Raw genomic sequence first — 18532 nt, forward strand, 5'->3', positions numbered from 1 at the left:
AAATGAAGATGAAGAAAAAGAAGAAAACCAAAGAACTCAGATGCACAAACAGAGAGTCCTTATAACTTTTTGCTGGGTTGTCCAAATCGGGCAACTTGTTGTGAACGCCATCCAATTCCTGCTATATTTGCCAAATTCAAGTATTCTGTGAGAAACCCTACGATTTCTGCTTGTGGATTTCCTCTTCCTTCGTCTGTGGAAGAAGAGACTGCGTTTAACGCAGCGTGATGCTGTTGTAAAACTGCCTAGCAGAGATGTCGACGCGTAACTGGTAGATGCCATTCTGAGCACCGACGAAACTGTGCAGAGCGTTTCATGTTAGATCCGGTGACGAATACGTAGGCATGTGTATGACGATGGACCAAGAGGAGACCAGCGAAAGGACTATAGAAATCACGGGTAATACTCACAGTACGGTGCCATCCTGGCTCCAAGATAGACCCGACGTGTTGTCAGGCGAAGGGGGGACCTCAAAGACACCGTGGTCCGGCGCCAGTGTTCCCCGAACGGCGCTCTCCTCCCAGCGACTGGCCACTTGGTTGACAACAGGCGGGAGAATCGGGCGATCGTCAACGGCGGAGGAGCTGTCACCCGAGGCCCGTTCCCGAGCCTGGAGAATCTCAAGAACTGAAAGATACGACGAGTCTTGCCTGTCCCGCTGATCCCGCAGGGCCGCCATCGTCTCGTTAATGCGATCGATCCAACGCTGCTCGGCCCGTGTTCCGGCGCCGGGGCCGCTTTCACGCAAAAGCTGGCGGGCATTGCGCATGCGCTCTTGAGCTCGTTCTCGATGGTCTCTATAAACATTGAGCAGCTCGTTGGGGATTTGGTTGGTGTTTTGACGGGCCCTGGTCGTAAACGAAGACGTTGCCGTCGGCGTGGCGCCGGTTCCTCCTATCCATCCCGTTGCCCCTCCACTACCTCGTTCTTCGCTAAACTGACCGTTTGGTCTGTCCCTACGCCGGCGTTCGGTCTGAATGGCCTCGAGAACCCTAGTCTCGGCTGGCGTGAGCGGCTGGTGTAGCATCTGCGCATTGAAGAAACTGGCCGCGGAGAGGGGAGGGTTCAACGCCTCTCCCCTCGTCATCCGGGTCTCCAGCAGCCGTGGGTCAATGGTTTGGGTGTCGAAAATGTTGATGTGCTCATACTCGGACTCTTTGTTGAGATCGATAATCTGCCGTACCATAAAGTTGTGGCGCACGTCGGCGATGCCAACGCGACCGCGATCCTCGGTCCACGCCAAAAGGTCATACGGCCCAGGGCAGAAAGCCATGTCTCGGACGGCTCCAGGTCCGCTGTTGGGCCGCGACGACTGGAACGTGGTGATGAGCGGGTCAACCGTCTCGTCAGTCAACTTCGTCGCGTTGAAGATGGAGATGGTGCCGTGCTGAGTTCCAACGGCAAGGTAGCCGCCGGAGGTGGAGAAGGAGGCCGCGAAGCTTCCGCGACTGTCCGTCTTGTCATCTTTCTTCTGGCTCCTGAGAAGGATCCTCTGCTTGAGCTCCCACTTGCCCGGGAAAGGCCCAGCTCGCTGATGGACGTAGAGATACGGATCGTCCAAGATGGCGATCAGCAGGCGCCCATCAGGCGAAATGACGGCTCTGTTCACAAAGTCGGGGTATTGAACGACCTCCAGGGGGTCGGTTATCTCCTTTTGATCAAAGTCATTGAGGCTGACGAGCGTCACGGTTCGATCGTTGTTGGCAAGAACGGCAACAGGTTCCGAGTAAGCGCGGCCGTCAAGGGGTAAACCTTGGCCACCTGGAGGAGGAAACCAGAGAGTGATGCAGTTGACCCGCTCTTTGGCGAGTTTCATGCTCTTTGCTGTAACCTTTGCCGACTGCTGAGCGGCGGCCGTAAGCATGTTGAGCGCAGCCTCCTCGGGCGACATTGTGGAGTCTTCACTGGACGGCCCGGCTTCAGAATCCGAGCCAGACGAGGGGTTCTGGGGATTCTCTATTGCACGGCCTCCCTCTCCCTCAAGCCTTATCGCCACAAACTCGCCCGTCTCGCTCCCGCAGCAAAGCCATCCATTCTCGGCCACCAGGCACCGTGGAGCAAATGTCAGGTGTTTGATCGTTTCGCAGCTGCGGGCTAGAGTGTTGAGCCGCTGGACTTGACGGCTCCCGACCCCACCGGGGTAGAAGAGGTTGTGTTTGTTCTCGGCGCTTATGAGGGAACGCAGCTGCCAATGCCTGAAAAGAAGATGAAGGACCTTGATTAGCAGATGCCGATGGACCTCATCCCAAGAGCAACTTGGTATAGGGGACATACTGTGAGCGAACAGGAACCCGGAAGTGCGTTCGTTGGATCCTGGATATGAGGCGATCGGACGTATAGTAGCTGCGTAGCCGTTCATGGTCAGCAACGGCAACGCAGCAGCAGCAACAGCACGGCACAGCAACAAAGGGCTGGGCAGCAGCAGCGGCAAAACAAGGGGGGACTGCTCACGAGGCATCGTCTTTGCGAGCCATAATAGCGTCGTCGGCGTGTTATTCGTCGCTGCAGTGAGTCGGGGCTCAATGGCCGAGAGGGCTAGCTGCGATGCAGCACCCAAAGGGGGTAGCCAGGCACAGTCTCAGGACAAGGACACGCCTTGGGTGGTGATGATGCGGGTTTCGACGGGCTGCGTGTGCCTCTAGATGGGTCGGCGAGGCGGGTCAATGCACTGAAGAAACTGCGTATAATATTCTGCGATGGAACTGCGCGGATGCGGATGTAGAGTGCGTTGGAAGAGACACGGGCGGGCGAGAAGGGTGATGGCGGGAGGAGAAGGTCGTGATGGGATTGGGTTCCTAGTTCTGAGGAAGAAGCCGAAGCGCAGGCATCGGCCGGCTGAGATGCGAGGTGGCGGGCTTATTCCATCAGTGAGCGAACCCACGGATAGCACTATAGTATAGGGAGCTGCAGCGCAGTCAGAGCCCAGTGCAGTAAGAGCGCGGATTCCAGGGCTCGAAGCTCTGTGGAGGCACGGCGCCGGGCCAGTACCCGGTACTTTCAAGGAGCGCCGCACTTGGTTGTCTAAGCAACGTTGAGGGAGCGATGCGGGCGTATCCAGTACTTGTACCTTGGAGTTCGAGGCGCCAGCCGACAGCGCTACTGTACAGCGGCTGAGCGGCTCCCCGGAAAGACACACGAGGGCGAGGTGGATAGATGACGTCGGACAATTGACAAGCCCTTTTTCAGGAAAGTAGAAATTGCCTTTTAAGCCGTTCTAGTATAACGGACAGGTACTTCAGCATATCACGGCGAGGAGTGCCTTATATGTTTAGGACTTTGGATATTCTGCCGTACCTAATGCTGGATTGTGTTTTGGAGAATTGAATTTGCGGTCTGCACTGCAGCTGCATCCCATCTGTACTTGTACCTTGATTGAAACAGCGCGCAACTGCAAGTGGTTGTGGATCCACCCAGAAGTATTGGTTCTGAGACCCTGATCGCCACTCGACTCAACTTCGGGAAGAAAACATGAAAGCATTGATTTATGAAAACTTCAGCGCCCTGCATACTTACTAATACTTCATGCCCAGGTGACGATAATGAAAAGTCTGGACCTCGAGGACCCTTGCCAAGCAGTACCTCAGAGGTGGCAGAGCTGCGTCACGCACACACTGCAAAGAACCTGGCACTGGTCATCAGAAGGTGCTCCCGGAGGTGGCACAAAGTTTGCGGAAGCGCCCATCAAGTACTAGCTAATAAAACATGCATCAATAGACTGGAATCTTTTCTTTTGCCATCAAAGGAGTGGCACTGCATCCAGGCAAGGGGGAGGGTGAGAAAAAGCAAAGAGAGGAGGGTAGAGAGAGGCACGGCAGGGTCTTCGGACGCGGCAGCTTGCCGTGATGTTTGCTTTGGCGTCTCTTTGGCGGTTTGGGGCGTTCCTGTGGCTGAACTGATGATGCATGTAGTTGTATGAAGTACCGAGAATGTGCCGACATCCAACCTCACGATGAGGCTTTTCGAGACCTGAAAGTTGCTCGAGAATGAGAGTCGCAACGTCTACTAGGTCGTCCCTTGAGTCAAGCATCTGCCTAGGTGGTTTTAGAGTCAGTAGGAAGAAGAGTACTTCTGTTCTTCGATGAAGACACCCAATTATAATGCCTTTGCGTCCATGATGAGGTGAGATTTGCTCAATGAGCCGAGCGTAGCCTCGCCGCCTGCCGAAGCTGCTCCTCTTCCTGCCGCGGCCCGTGATTATGACTGCGAACTCCATCCGCCTGCAAGCATTCTCCAGATGTTGCCGCCGGATAAACACCTATTCCGCCATCGCCGGCGCGGCGGGTGGGACCGGGAGTGCGGGACTTGCGCTGTTGCCTCTTTCTCTCGGCTTCTATGGCCGACCGTCGCTGCGCCGAGCGGTTTTTCCAGGCTAGGAAGAAAAAAAAAAATTCACTTCTCTCCACCATTTTCTTTCCTCCAGCCTTTCCATCTCATTCCTCTCTGCATATCTAAAACCTCCCATCTTCTCCTCCCAGATTGCGAGTCTCTTTCTCCTCCCTGCTCCTCTTCTTCCTTTCTTCATCCATTGTATACCCTCAGTTCCATTCATCATGCTGGCTGCGCGATTCGCCCGAGCTGTAAGTGACGCAATGCCGAGCTGTCCTGTGTGTCGAATGCTTTGCTAACATGCTTTCCCTCTGGATAGCTTCCCCGAGCCTCTCCCCTCGCCGCTCGCTCGGCTGCCTTTGCCAGAACACCTGCAGTCTCCAAGTTTGCTCGCTATGAGTCAACAGCTGCCGATGGCAACGGCAAGGTCCAGGGCGCCGTCATCGGTATTGACCTGGGAACCACCAACTCTGCCGTTGCCATCATGGAGGGCAAGACCCCCCGCATCATTGAGAACGCAGAAGGTTAGTACTAGCTCCTGGTTACTTGGCGCAAGCCCACGCAAATCAATGCCTCATTATTCTTCGTGGCGTCTTCCTCATGCTGACCTGTTCCCTCTCAGGTGCCCGTACCACTCCCTCAGTAGTTGCTTTCACCGAGGATGGCGAGCGACTGGTTGGTGTCGCTGCCAAGCGACAGGCCGTCGTTAACCCAGAGAACACTCTCTTCGCCACCAAGCGTTTAATAGGCCGCAAGTTCAACGACGCCGAGGTCCAGCGTGACATCAAGGAGGTTCCCTACAAGATTGTCCAGCACACCAACGGCGACGCCTGGGTCTCTGCCCGTGGCCAGAACTACTCTCCCTCCCAGATCGGTGGTTTCATCCTCGGCAAAATGAAGGAGACCGCCGAGGCCTACCTGGCCAAGCCTGTCAAAAACGCCGTCGTCACTGTCCCCGCTTACTTCAACGATGCCCAGCGTCAGAGCACCAAGGACGCTGGCCAGATCGCCGGTCTTAACGTTCTCCGCGTCGTCAACGAGCCCACTGCTGCCGCTCTTGCCTATGGTCTGGAGAAGGAGGCTGACCGCGTGGTTGCCGTCTACGATCTTGGTGGTGGTACCTTCGATATCTCCATCCTCGAGATCCAGAACGGTGTCTTCGAGGTCAAGTCCACCAACGGTGACACCCACCTCGGTGGTGAGGATTTCGATATCCACCTGGTTCGCCACATGGTTTCCGAGTTCAAGAAGACTTCTGGCATTGATCTTTCCGGCGACCGCATGGCTATCCAGCGTATCCGTGAGGCTGCCGAGAAGGCCAAGATTGAGCTCTCTTCCTCGCTCCAGACCGACATTAACCTGCCCTTCATCACCGCCGATGCTTCCGGCCCTAAGCACATCAACATGAAGCTCAGCCGTTCTCAGCTTGAGAAGATGGTTGAGCCCCTCATCAACCGAACCATCGATCCCGTCCGCAAGGCCCTCAAGGACGCTAACCTCCAGGCCAAGGACATCCAGGAGGTCATCCTGGTTGGTGGTATGACCCGTATGCCCAAGGTTGCCGAGTCTGTCAAGTCCATCTTCGGCCGTGACCCCGCCAAGTCTGTCAACCCCGATGAGGCTGTCGCCATGGGTGCTGCCATTCAGGGTGCCGTTCTCTCTGGTGAGGTCAAGGATCTCCTTCTCCTCGACGTCACCCCCCTGTCTCTTGGTATTGAGACCCTGGGCGGTGTTTTCACCCGCCTGATCAACCGAAACACCACCATCCCCACCAAGAAGTCCCAGGTCTTCTCCACTGCCGCCGACTCCCAGACTGCCGTCGAGATCAAGGTCTACCAGGGTGAGCGTGAGCTCGTCCGCGACAACAAGCTGCTCGGTAACTTCCAGCTTGTTGGCATTCCTCCCGCTCGCCGTGGTGTTCCTCAGATCGAGGTCACCTTCGACATTGACGCCGACTCCATCGTCCACGTCCACGCCAAGGACAAGTCCACCAACATGGACCAGTCCATCACCATTGCCTCCGGATCCGGCCTCTCCGACAACGAGATTCAGCAGATGGTTGAGGACTCTGAGAAGTACGCCGAGTCTGACAAGGAGCGCAAGGCCGCCATCGAGTCCAGCAACCGCGCCGACAGCGTCCTGAACGACACTGAGCGTGCCCTTGACGAGTACGCCGACAAACTCGACAAGGCTGAGGTCGATAGCCTTCGCGAGAAGATTGCCTCTCTCCGCGAGTTCGTCACCAAGATCCAGTCTGGCGACAGCACCGCCACTGCCGCGGAGATCAAGGAGAAGACCGACGAGCTCCAGGTCGCTTCCCTCAACCTCTTCGACAAGATGCACAAGGCTCGCAGCGAGAACGCTGAGCAGGCCCAGCAGTCCACCGAGGGTGAGAAGAAGGACGAGACCAAGCCTTAAGATGGCCTCTTTTGTGATGGTTAGCGACGAGCGAGTCTAACAAAAGTTCATCTGGGGAAACACAAAAACATCACAAAAACACAAAAAATAATCCTGTATCAAAACCACATTTATTGTTCGAATATTCCAAAGAAGCGTGGGCTGGGCATAGATCCCTCTTCTTGCTGTAATTATGATGTATTCATATCCAGCCTAAGCTGCTATGCACTTGCCCTGTTTGTTTTATTTACCCATGTTGTTAATACCTTTGGCTGGCGGAACAGGCGTTGGAGCATCAAAAAAACCATCTAGGAGATGTTTTTTTAACTGATACTATTTTCTGATTCTTTGGTTTATGAATGTACGGTCGTATCGGGCGGTGTGGGCGAAGAGGCAAACGCGACAAAAAGAGAAAAAAAAAAAAAACAGACTTTAGGTAGATGATAATGATTTTCTCCCCTCTTAATTCTGCCATCTCTTCGACTATGTGAAATTGCCTGTGATTGTTGTAAGAAGTGATGCTATGGAATGGCATAGCAGCCTTCAACTTTAAGCCATCCAACCCCAGGATGTGTTCAACGTGTTGCTCCCATGCCAGTTGATAGACCCTTTTCCACGTATATCATCTTGCCGTGCAGCCAGTTCAATGATGCTTACATGCTCCCCCAGTGGACTGCTATGTTCTTCTGCTGGCAGCAAAGGTTGCTGCACATCACCGCGCTCCGCATCATACGCCTCTTCCTGGAGCATCATATGGCGGATATCTGTAACCTTTGGAGGCTCTTTTTCAGAGCGTTCGACAAGGTGATTCAGTGTAGGGGCTTCATTGAGAGCCATGTCCGGCCGTGGGCCGAGCACGTCGTCCTTGGGACCGTGTTGCCGCCCACGAACGCTGGTACTCTCTGCCGCAGAGCGGATGGCGATGAGTGCGATGCAGATGATGGCGGATATGCAGAGGATAATGGCGAGGGATGGCAGCATGGCTTCTGAGCGATGATCACCACGGCCTGTTTTGGGATGAGGAGGAGGATGGTCAAAGGGCGACCTGTAGCCTGGTGCCATGGCCAGGAAATGGTGCTTCAACCAAGAATGCTTTCACCGGGAAGAGAAGAAATGCATGCACCCCTACTTCGGGAGACAGTAGTTGAAAAGATGTAGAGTAGTCGCCAATTTTGGCCGAGATTTACATTGCACCGTCCTTCCTCGCGTTTTGCTGTCGGCGCAGGAAGGTATCGGTTGTTTTTCACCCTTCTTCCTGAACCGCAGCTCCATTCCAGAGGACACTGTCCTGAGAGCATACCTTATTGATACATCCGTCAGCGTGACTTACTTGAGACACGCTCGTGACGGGACTCACCAGGTGCATAATTCACACTATTCATTGCACAAGCCGGGTCAACGGTCATCAGGCGATAGGCATCAGTAGACGAAAAATAAGGGAAACATGCCTGTCATAACAGCGAAATTCTTGGAGAGAGTATCTTTTGGTCTTTTCCTGCTCAATCCTGGTGCAGTGTGCAACACATGCGTATAAAAATCACTACCTCCCAAAGCCAAACCAGCTTCTCTTAGCCTTTTGAGCAGGTTTCTCGGCTCCATGGGCGACCTCGTCGGCCTGGTTGCCGCCCGCCTGCGCCGCCTTGCCGGGGTAGTGGATGTAGTTCCAGGCAACGTCGAGGAAGATGGGCTTGACCGGGATCACTGCCTCTTGCGGAGGAAATTCCACAATGTGGTTGAGATCAGCCCCGCCGGCGGGATACTCTTGCAGCTTCTCCACGAGGGGAACGTCGCTTTCGTACTCAACAGCCTCGGATTGCTTCTTGCGCAGGTTGTCGACGTGGACAATGGCGCGGTGGCGCTGTAGCTCGCCATCAATTACTCGTTCGAGGAACCTGATGGAAGCAGGGGAAATGTCGAGGCTCAGGGGAAGCTCATCGGAAATAGGCGGTGAGTTTGGCAGCTTGTCCACGGCTTGTAGGCTGAGCTCGAGGGCTCGGTTGATGAGGGCCAAGGCATTGGCAGAGCTGCCAATAATGGCGTGTGACCGAGCGATGGCAAGATGCCTATGCATGCTTGTTAGTCGTTGATCTTTCCTGGTTACTCCTCTTAGCCTCCAGAAAAGGTGGTACTTACTTGAGCGCAACAAAGTAACTCTCATAAGCTTCAATCCGGGCGGCAAGTTCCTCGTCGGCGGCAACTCCGGGAAGCTCCTTAATGGACTCCAAGTTCTGGAGGATACCATCGTACAGCGCAGCCTTTTCCTTGAGTTTGACAAGCTTCTTTCCAAAAGGCAGTTCCCTTTCTTTCCTTGCTTCGGCCGAGGCCGCGTCTTTCTTCTTACCCCTTCTCAATGAGCCGTACTCTTCTGTGGCACCATCGTGGGGGCCTGTAAGAACCCGGTTTCGACCAATTCTCCAGCTGATCATCTCGTAGTTGACCGCAGTGCGTGTAATTTGTAGCCGCTGCATCCTGGGATCACTTTGAGCAACGCCGTCGCCTTTCAGCTCGTCGATGGCCCTCTTGGTTGCATCAACAGCGTCTTGGGTGGTCAGTAAGATCTCATCATAGGCGGCAGCCACCTCATGCGGCCTTTTGTCCTGGGACTTGGCAATCGCCTGCGAGAGCCGCTCTTTGGCCTCAACGACAACTGCCCAAGAGGTGGCTATCTGGGCATCTTCAATCTGGACCTCGTGGGCTCGCCAAGTCAGGGTCTGGGGGGCAGTGTCCCCGACTGCAATGCCGTCTCCAGCCCCCGTGCTTGCCTCGGCAAGAATGGATGCATCAATTCGGTTGATTTCCTGGACCAGAGCCTCGTCTGACTGCGGGAAGGCGTTCTTTGCCAGAGTAGCGACGGAAACCGTTCGGGGCGTCTTGAGCTGATAGGCAGCGAATCGGATGGATGGCTCGACGGTCTCGGATAACAAGTCCTTGAAGATATCGCTCTTTGTCGCTGTAGCAAGTGCGGTGTAGATGACGTACGTCACGGCGTAGCTTCGCAGGCAAGGCTCCCAGCTTTGCTTCTCGAACAGCATGGCGCCTCGGATAAGGGATGCATAAGCCCGCGCCTCGAGAAGATCGGTGGCATTGGCGCCAGATACATCGATCTGTGATAGGACGGCAACTACCTGCTCGGCGCTTCGAGCGGCTTTCTCGAGTCGGGAGACAATGTGAGACCGGGCGCGGCCGACGACCCCCCTTTGGTCGTTCGAATGGGCCGCCTTGATGCTCATGGCCTGAGCCCAGGCGCGCTCGCTGGTGAGGAGGAGGAGATGGACATGTCTGACAGCGCAACATGATCAGTCAACTCGGTCAATTACTGCCCCTCGCTTGGCGAGGAGAGTGACGAGACAGGTGGTATCATACTCAATGTTTGCCTGGATATCTTGGGCGGTGACCTGCTCCGGCTTGCGGAACTTGCCCCGATTCTTGGTCACGATGCCCAGCTTCTTGCGCGCGTTGAGCAGGCGCTTGGCCAGCTGGCCATGGTATGTCGAGAAGTCGCCGTACAGCAGGGCCTTGTCTCGGCCCTGGACGACGAAGCTGGTGATGTCCATTGCGAGGTCCGGACTCTGGACGTCAAAATGATGCTCAGGCCAGGCTGTTCTGCAGCAAGCTAATAGGTGATGGCAATCCTAGCAGCTTCTCTTTCCTCGGATTGGGATTGGCGGGGATGGCGGGGCATGTCTTTTTTTGCTGGACAAGGCACGAGGCGCTGAACGCCGTGAGGCTGGAAATTCAAAATTCGAGACTCGTGCGAGGCTGCTTATGTAATATGGCGGCTGAAGCGTCGATATACAGTAGAATTTCGAATTCGGGAAGCTTATACTCCGTAGGGAGCACAGGTATATTGAAACTGCAAATCCAAGCTCTTCATGCATGAGATATGGCAGCTATCTATTTTATAGAGATCACTGCAAAGATGAAGCCGGACATGGAATGAAACCTCTAGACGAAACATCATCTACCACTTCGCCATCTACGGAGTATAAAGATCCATGAAGAGCTCATGGGCTGCAATCTTGCCTCCAGCAAAGTGCCCGACTTGATTCATCCACTAAATACCTAGCTTGCATGTTAGCGCTTGATGCTTTGCGGCCTAGGGACGGCTTGCTTCTGGATTTATCACACAGATAGTAACCATGCAGCACTGTGTCCGGTAGCGACCTCAATATCAGCGGGGAGACGGTCGGATGAGACACGACGGTAGTACTTCGGAATCAACCACAACTGAAATCATCCCCGTCGAATCAAGCATTCCCATGTCAAGCGGGAAATGAAGCGATTCTACCCGAGTTGCCGCCTCAGTTGGGAGATGGGGAGATGCTACACAGAAGTAGATGGCATACCCATAGCAAGTTAATCCTGAAAAAAAACCTCTGGAGCTCGGTTACGCTGGTTATGATATATGACATGTCGCCGACTGCCAATTAGTAGTAGGTAGGTAGAGCGCGGCTTCTCGATCCGCCAGGCAAGACAAAAGACAACGCAGACATGGGTGAAACATGTCCTAAGACATCACGCCCAGTCGTGTCGAAGTCGTGTGCTTGGCCCTTGCTAGTGAGACCTTGATGAGCTGTCCTTCGAGCTAGACGGCTCGATCGATTCCGCAAGGGCAGGCTGTCTAGATCGAATTCACTGGCGAACAACACAAACGGCTGTTGTCTCAAAGTGCGTCTCGAGAATCGAGATTCATCGATATCGATCTGCGTCCAATGCCTAGAACGGTTTCGGGCTTGCAATATCACTTTGGGCCTTGTTGCGGCACAAATTCGAAGCATGGCTCACTGGCAGACCGGCATCGCGCTATTCAGCCACCCAATATCGGCCCTCATTGATAGTTGCCGTATCAGCACAGGTGAAACCAGGCGTTCGCTCTCCCACGCGGACAGGCAAACACGGCTCGGAAGCTTCTTCTGCGAGACCCCCTGCAGCTCCCGTCATTTTCAGCTCGGATGGTCCGAAGCTAGCAGCCCTGTGATGGCCCAGGTATGCGGCGAGCGGCCAATACTACCGTCTGCCTCGATGCCGACCCAGACGCGGTTGACAAGGGACGCCGTGTTATTGGCCGTGTCACGCCTAGCAAGCTTCTCGCACCCTCTCGCTTCGATGAAGTTGGAGCCAAAGGAGGAACTCAGCGCGCAAGATAACGCGTCACTGTCTCTGTTCCCCTCTTTGTGCCGTCCTTGCTTCTGGGCAAACTGCTAGCCTTTGGTTGAGGGATTTGGCAGTAGTCGAGGGTGGCGTCGACAAAGCAAGGCAAGGGAAAGCACACATATCGCATACTTCGTCCAGCCCAGCAGCCAGTAACCGGCAACGAGCATGCAGTCAGGCTGTGTGTCTTATGGCCTCATGCTCACGAGCGACGGCAATTGGCAGCAGCGGTCGCTGGGTGGGTGTGTCGGCCATAGTCTGGCGCCAAAAGCTGGCTGCGACTCATGTCAGCCATGCATATTGTGCGGGCGAACTTGTAGGGAGGATCTGGGATGATTTGACAGGAGAAGTCGGGCCATCAGCCGCGGCAGCAGCAGGAAGTACGTAGCAGCAGACAACTGACATGATGCCGCCCAATACGCGCCGCCGGCGGTCGGCAATCGTCGATATTGCTCGGGGGATTTTGGAGCGCATTTCAGGGAGCACGACAGCAGGGAGGTGGGTGACCTTGCAGAACGAGATACTGGACGCTTGCATCACGTGCCCACCTTGTCTGGGGCAGGCCCCTCCAGAAGCCCCGGCTGCCTTCAGGCTGTCGAGGCCGCTTTCCAGCAGGGCTTCTGGCAGCGTTCTGGCGGACTCCTCCGGGGGGAACGGGGGCGCCCAGCAGCAGTGGGCAGCAGATGCGGGCGAGATGGGCCACTGGAACGGGGCCCTGGGAGGGCGCACGGACTGGACCAGCGCTGTACGATCCCTGGCGCTGCAAACGGTGCTGTGCAGGTGACCAACTTGGCTGCAGTAGCTGCAAGCGGCTTTTTTTGGGGCTGGTTTTGCTGCTTCGAAACTACAAAGTCCGGAGCATCTGGCGGTGGTGTGTACAGCGGTAGCAGCGGCAACGACAAGTGGAGGGCAGTACATACAAGTAGAGGGACCTACATTGGAGGAATTGTTTGCTCTTGCCGGTGTTTGGGCTGAGATGGTGGGAGTCGCGGTACGAGGCGGGACGAAGAGAGAGGAAATATCGATGATGCCAGAGACGGAGTCTGCGCCTAGAGTAAGACATTACGAGACTTGGATGGCGTCAAATGTTCTCAGGTGCTGCATTGATCTGAGATCAAGGTACAAGTACGGAGTAGCTAGCATCGGCATGATGAGTGGTATCGAAAACCTGGTGCATGTTCAGTGAAGATCGCGGACAAGTCTCTGCGGCTCAGCTGCAAGGGAGGGCGGCTGCTCCGAAGAGTTGCGTGTGCTCTGTCTGTACATGCACAGAAACTGACGGATCGATCGCCTTCCAGGCTGCTGCAAACATTTCCGCCTCCTCAGCAATCACATGCTTCTTCTTGTTCCGGGCTGGAGTCGTGGAAATGGCATCAATCTTGGCTACAGATTCGAGACGGCCTCATAGGTACTCCTTCCTGTAGACAACCCACCTTATGATGCCGGACAGTCAGGTGATGCCTTCACCTGCAGTAACAAAATAAATATATCGATATGGAACTGGTACATTTCGATACAACACAAATATGGCATGAAGGCGATCAACAACCCTTTCCACCATCCCGTCCCCCAGGTGGAGGTGCCTCGCCGGGCTCTTCCAAGTACCCTCAGCGCCCCACTCTCCCAGCTCTTTCCCATTGCTGCAGCCACTCAGCATCTCCCGATACTGCCCCGTTAGCACCTGCCGCCAGCCTCTACAGGTACCTAGTACAACCTATCCCGCCAGTCCACTTTTCTTCCCCACTACCGCTGCGACCTGCCTGGAGGCAGAACATCCATGATCCTGCAAGAGAGACTTCACTCACTCTCGCATCTCCAATAACAACCGCAAGACTGGCCTCTCTCTCTCTCCTCCGGCTGCACTCCTGCCGTTAGTGCGCTGCCTCTTGTTGTCCTTGCCCTCCACTCCGGCTGCTGTCTCTTCTCTGCCTCCGTCACAAGCCGCCTTGAGACGGAGCCCTCCGAGAAAGCAGGGGGAACGGCGCGTTGCCGCCCCAAGACAACATCTGCATCATCACGACAACCGGGATCGCGGCTTTCCTGCAGCCGCTCTGTGCGCTCGCCAGCTGGTGTTGATGCTGCTGTATAGCCACATCTATACCTTGAGCTCCTGGCTGTACTTTCACAGCTGTTTCCCTCTTGCTCTCGCCTCTCTCCTTCAATCTTGACTCTCTCACATTTCAACTTTCCCTCCTCACACTTGCCTATTTGCCTCCCACCTTTTTTTTTTCCCGCCTATAAGAAACGCAATCTTTTCAGTCACCTCTCTCTCGCCCCCTTCCAATAGCCTCTTCCTCACATGACTATTATTTTTCTTCTGCCTTAGACCTCCCGCAACGCTTGTTCTCTCCACTTCTGGGTCAAGTTTCACAACGCCATCTTCAACTTTACAACCAACTTACGGTGCCCTCCCATAGCGAGTATCTCGCGGTCTGTGAGACCACACTTCTCTCTCGCCCTCAACACATAAAGGGAGAGGCACGGATCTGAATCACAGACCTCACAGTATCCTACCCGTCCCCGTTCGTCATTGTTCTTACTTGCGCCTGTGTGATGACGATCTAAGCTTCGTCACACATGCGGTAAAACGCTCCATCTTTTCCTCTCCCTCCCTGTTCATCACAGTGCTTTTGCATTCTAGAGGCTCCTTGTGCAGTCCTCGGCGCCATCCAAAATATTGCAGATGGCTACAAACGGTAAGCCCTCCATCTTTCTCTCGTGCCGTCTACCTCTCTCTTCACTCCTGACTTGGAATGTCGAGTCCATCTCCTCCGCGAGCATATGATGGTAGCTTTGCCTCTATGCTATGTTGTAGTATTGCCGTGATAGGGCTTGCTCAACCTCCTATTTGTCCCTACGCCTGCCAGTCCTTCTGCATTCTCTAAGCGGCTTTGTCGAACTCTACTAATCCCCTTCTAGGTGGGCCGTCGCAGCCTCCGGGCCCCAATCTAAACATGCCATGGATCCCGGCTTCGCATCCTCATCCAAAGCGTCAATATCAAGATTACAACGACTCGAATGTCCGACAGGGTGGGCCGGGCCAGTCCGCCGCAATGTGGCAGCATATGCCCAACATAGGACAGAATACGGACACCACTTCTTTCACTGCGTTGCTCAACGGCCCTCTTGACCTATCCGCTACGAGCTCGCCAATGATAGCCTCACCGATGATGAGCCCGCCGGTGATGAGTCCTCCGGTGATGAGCCCTCCGGTCGAGGATGACCAAGCGCGAGCTAATCAACTACACCAAATTCACAACTTGGCGCGCCAAAACGAAAACGCATACCTTCAGCGTCATGCCGCCCCCTCTCATCGGCCTAGTATGCCTCATATGCTCGCTCCTACCAATGAAGCCCAGCCGCTCCCCAAACGCCAGCGAGTGAACCGCGAAGGGCCGCCACGCCTGCCTCTCTTCTTGAGGGAGATGCAAGCTGACCACATGAAAATGGCGGCTGAGCGTGCGGCTGCTGCTGCGGCGGCGGCTAATCCTGGATCATCCACCGTTGATTTGACAAATGGTATGAGGAGCCTCCATGACCCACGATGAAGTTGCTGCTATGTGCTTTTGCTTACCATCTACCGTTTAGTCAACGACCCTCCGAAGCCCGTTGATCCAAAGGAAGAAGAGGTTTGTTACGGCATGATCAGGACCCGCGCGAATTGCACTCGTGTTCCTTCGCCGAAGCCGGGCGTGCACAGTATGTGGGGACCCAGATATCATCCCAGCATCAAGGTCATCCTCAGAAGGGTGGCCGATGACGATTCTTGGCGAATCCCTGTGTGTGACCACACCAGAGCAATCATCGGGCAAGTCGATATATCCGCTAGCAGAGCATTGGCGCCTTTGCTGGACTTCAATATTCGCGTCAGGACCGACTGTCGCATCCCCCCGCAGCCCGTCACCCCGGGTGAAGAGCCTGGTCAGGCTGTGTCGCGCTCCTACCGACTCGATATTGTATTGTATGGGCCTTTCAAATATGCCAAAAACGTTGGAGCCATTCTCGAGCGTAATCAAGTGCCACTTCACCAGCCCTACATCATACAGAAAGGCATCAAGCTCTGCAACCCCCACACTCCTGACTACGCGCGCGCCATGAAGAAACAATCATCAAGAGCGAATGCGAATCGTGAGGGAGGCCTCTCCCGGAGTTCAAACTTCACTCCGAGAACTGTTGAGGAAGTCCGCTCGGAAGTCATGGGAGTTTTCGATTCACTTACCAGGAGCGACGAACTACCAACCATGGATCCCCCAACATCCATTGTAACGCCCCTGCTTACCCATCAGAAACAGGGGCTCCACTTCATGATGGCAAGAGAAAAGCCTCGTGAGCTGCAACTGCAGGAAAGGGGCATGGTGTCCTTCTGGCGGACAAAGCCCGGTCCGAATGGACAAACCGTCTTTCACAATGTCATCACGGGCGAAAGCCAGGCCGCTAGCCCTTCTGATACCTGTGGCGGCATACTGGCTGATATGATGGGCCTCGGCAAAACACTCAGCATCCTGTCCCTCGTGGCAACCACCATGGACGAGGCACGGCAGTTTCAGCACCTCTCGCCTGAGCAGCCGTCCGCGCCGGAAACCAGGCAGGCAAAACGTGACTTGGACGCGGCGCAGGCACCATTGGGCCTTACGCCCTTGAGGCGAAACACCAAGTCGACCCTGATCATATGCCCTCTCAGCACAATCACCAACTGGGAGGAGCAGATTAAGCAGCACACAGCCCCGGGACAGCTCTCCTATCATATCTATCACGGTCCCAACCGTATCAAAGATTTGGAGCGGCTGGCCCAGTTCGACATCGTGATCACAACCTATGGCTCTGTCTCCAACGAGCTCAGTTCTCGTCGCAAGGCCAAAACGGGCAGCTTTCCCCTCGAAGAGCTCGGCTGGTTCCGCATCGTCCTCGACGAAGCACACATGATTCGGGAGCAGTCGACAATGCAATTCAAGGCGATAGTCCGGCTTCAGGCCCAAAGGCGTTGGGCGGTAACCGGGACTCCGGTCCAAAACCGACTAGACGATTTCGCTGCCCTATTGTCGTTCCTTCGCTTGGAGCCCTTCCACCAGAGAGCCAAATTCCTTCGTCATATCGTGGAGCCCTTCAAGGCTTGCAACCCTGATATTGTGCCCAAGCTCCGCATTCTTGTCGACACAGTCACACTTCGCCGCCTCAAAGACAAGATCGACCTGCCTTCACGGGAGGACTTTATCGTGCGACTCGACTTCAGCCCAGAGGAGCGCGGCATATATGACCTATTTGCTCGCAACGCCCAGGACAGAGTCAAGGCCTTGGCCGGAAACCCCACCTCGGGGGCTCTTGGCGGCAACACGTACATCCATATTCTCAAAGCAATCCTTCGTCTACGCCTCCTCTGTGCACATGGAAAAGACCTGCTGAATAGAGAAGACTTGGCGGCCTTGAGAGGCATGTCGGCAGAGATGGCGATCGATATCGACGAGGACGATGAAAACGCCGAAGGCGCGCCGTTGTCTCATCAGAAAGCTCACGAGATGTTCACGCTGATGCAAGATACCAACAACGACGCGTGCATACAATGCAACAAGAAGATCTCCCAGGAGCAGAACTCAATGGACGCCGAGAAGGAAGACGACACGCTAGGATACATGACGCCTTGCTTCCATGTGGTGTGTCAGTCGTGCATAAGGAGCTTCAAGCAGCGAGCCAAGGCTGCTCTGGCGCCCGGCCAGGTTGCCGGCCCCTGCATCGTTTGCAACGCCCATGTTCGGTTCTGGTTCGTCAACATCCGCCGTTCGGATGTAGAAGGTGAACACGACGGTATTCTCAAGTCTGCCAACAAATCGAGAGAAGCCGAAAAAGACTTGGACAAGTATGACGGGCCTCATACCAAGACAAAAGCCCTCCTTGAGGATCTTCTCAAGTCCAAAGCTGCCAGTGACGCCAATCCCCAAGAAGCACCGTTCAAGTCCGTTGTGTTTTCGGGCTGGACGTCCCATTTGGACCTCATCGAGCTGGCGCTTAAGGAAGCAAATATTCAATTCACCAGGCTTGATGGCAGCATGACACGACAGGCACGCACGGCCGCTATGGATACCTTCCGCGAAGATCGCAACATACACGTCATTCTGGTCTCCATCACGGCTGGCGGGCTGGGCCTGAACTTGACTGCCGGCAACAACGTGTATGTCATGGAGCCACAGTACAACCCAGCGGCTGAAGCTCAAGCCATCGATCGTGTGCACCGCCTGGGTCAGAAACGCCCCGTTCGCACGATTCGATACATTATGCGCAACAGCTTTGAAGAGAAGATGCTCGAGCTGCAAGACAAAAAGGTGAAGCTGGCGAGTCTCAGCATGGACGGCCAAAACAAAGCGCTGGACAAGGCTGAGGCTGCAAGACAGAAACTCATGGATCTCCGCAGTCTTTTCAAATAATAGGTGCCTGGTAAAGAGGTTGTATAACGATCACGCAACGAAGTCACGATTCCGACACGGCGCTTGTGCCGTTTCTGCAACTTCTATTCTTATACGCGATATATGTGACATGTCAAGTTGCAACATATTTTCAGATTTTCTTTTCAGCATTCCCCTCATCACCTTCAATCTGGCCTATGTATCGACGGAGGAGGTATCTCTCAACCGCTGGTCCATGTCCAACATCCTTCTCTTTCCTCAGC

General features: G+C 54.8%; 6 protein-coding genes across 6 annotated transcripts; 2 read left to right on the forward strand and 4 right to left on the reverse strand.

Moving 5' to 3' along the window:
• Positions 1-214: 214 nt before the first annotated feature.
• CCMA1212_004617 (uncharacterized protein) lies at positions 215-2458 on the reverse strand (the record flags this gene model as incomplete). Its single annotated transcript, XM_073701915.1, has 4 exons — positions 215-299; positions 411-2195; positions 2286-2313; positions 2452-2458. The coding sequence occupies 4 exons, from the start codon at positions 2456-2458 to the stop codon at positions 215-217; spliced, it is 1905 nt and encodes a 634-aa protein (XP_073559587.1).
• Positions 2459-4550: 2092 nt separating this feature from the next.
• Positions 4551-6744, forward strand: CCMA1212_004618 (Heat shock 70 kDa protein; the record flags this gene model as incomplete). Its single annotated transcript, XM_073701916.1, has 3 exons — positions 4551-4577; positions 4646-4850; positions 4949-6744. The coding sequence occupies 3 exons, from the start codon at positions 4551-4553 to the stop codon at positions 6742-6744; spliced, it is 2028 nt and encodes a 675-aa protein (XP_073559590.1).
• Positions 6745-7272: 528 nt separating this feature from the next.
• On the reverse strand, positions 7273-7785 carry CCMA1212_004619 (uncharacterized protein; the record flags this gene model as incomplete). Its single annotated transcript, XM_073701917.1, has 1 exon — positions 7273-7785. One exon carries the CDS (start codon positions 7783-7785, stop codon positions 7273-7275), a length of 513 nt encoding a protein of 170 aa, XP_073559578.1.
• A 478-nt stretch (positions 7786-8263) lies between these two features.
• On the reverse strand, positions 8264-10326 carry CCMA1212_004620 (Signal recognition particle subunit SRP68; the record flags this gene model as incomplete). The annotated part of the gene is made up of 3 exons (XM_073701918.1): positions 10087-10326; positions 8857-10002; positions 8264-8786 (listed from the first exon to the last, which is right to left on the reverse strand). The coding sequence occupies exons 1-3, from the start codon at positions 10275-10277 to the stop codon at positions 8264-8266; spliced, it is 1860 nt and encodes a 619-aa protein (XP_073559947.1). The 5' UTR covers positions 10278-10326.
• Positions 10327-12156: 1830 nt separating this feature from the next.
• On the reverse strand, positions 12157-12937 carry CCMA1212_004621 (uncharacterized protein; the record flags this gene model as incomplete). Its single annotated transcript, XM_073701919.1, has 2 exons — positions 12157-12736; positions 12795-12937. 2 exons carry the CDS (start codon positions 12935-12937, stop codon positions 12157-12159), a joined length of 723 nt encoding a protein of 240 aa, XP_073559948.1.
• A 1620-nt stretch (positions 12938-14557) lies between these two features.
• On the forward strand, positions 14558-18290 carry CCMA1212_004623 (Putative SWI/SNF-related protein; the record flags this gene model as incomplete). Its single annotated transcript, XM_073701920.1, has 3 exons — positions 14558-14570; positions 14794-15393; positions 15463-18290. 3 exons carry the CDS (start codon positions 14558-14560, stop codon positions 18288-18290), a joined length of 3441 nt encoding a protein of 1146 aa, XP_073559949.1.
• Between the last annotated feature and the right edge of the window lie 242 nt (positions 18291-18532).

Source organism: Trichoderma ghanense (assembly GCF_004382785.1).
Source record: "Trichoderma ghanense strain CCMA-1212 chromosome Unknown scaffold_4, whole genome shotgun sequence".
Lineage (NCBI taxonomy): Eukaryota > Fungi > Ascomycota > Sordariomycetes > Hypocreales > Hypocreaceae > Trichoderma > Trichoderma ghanense.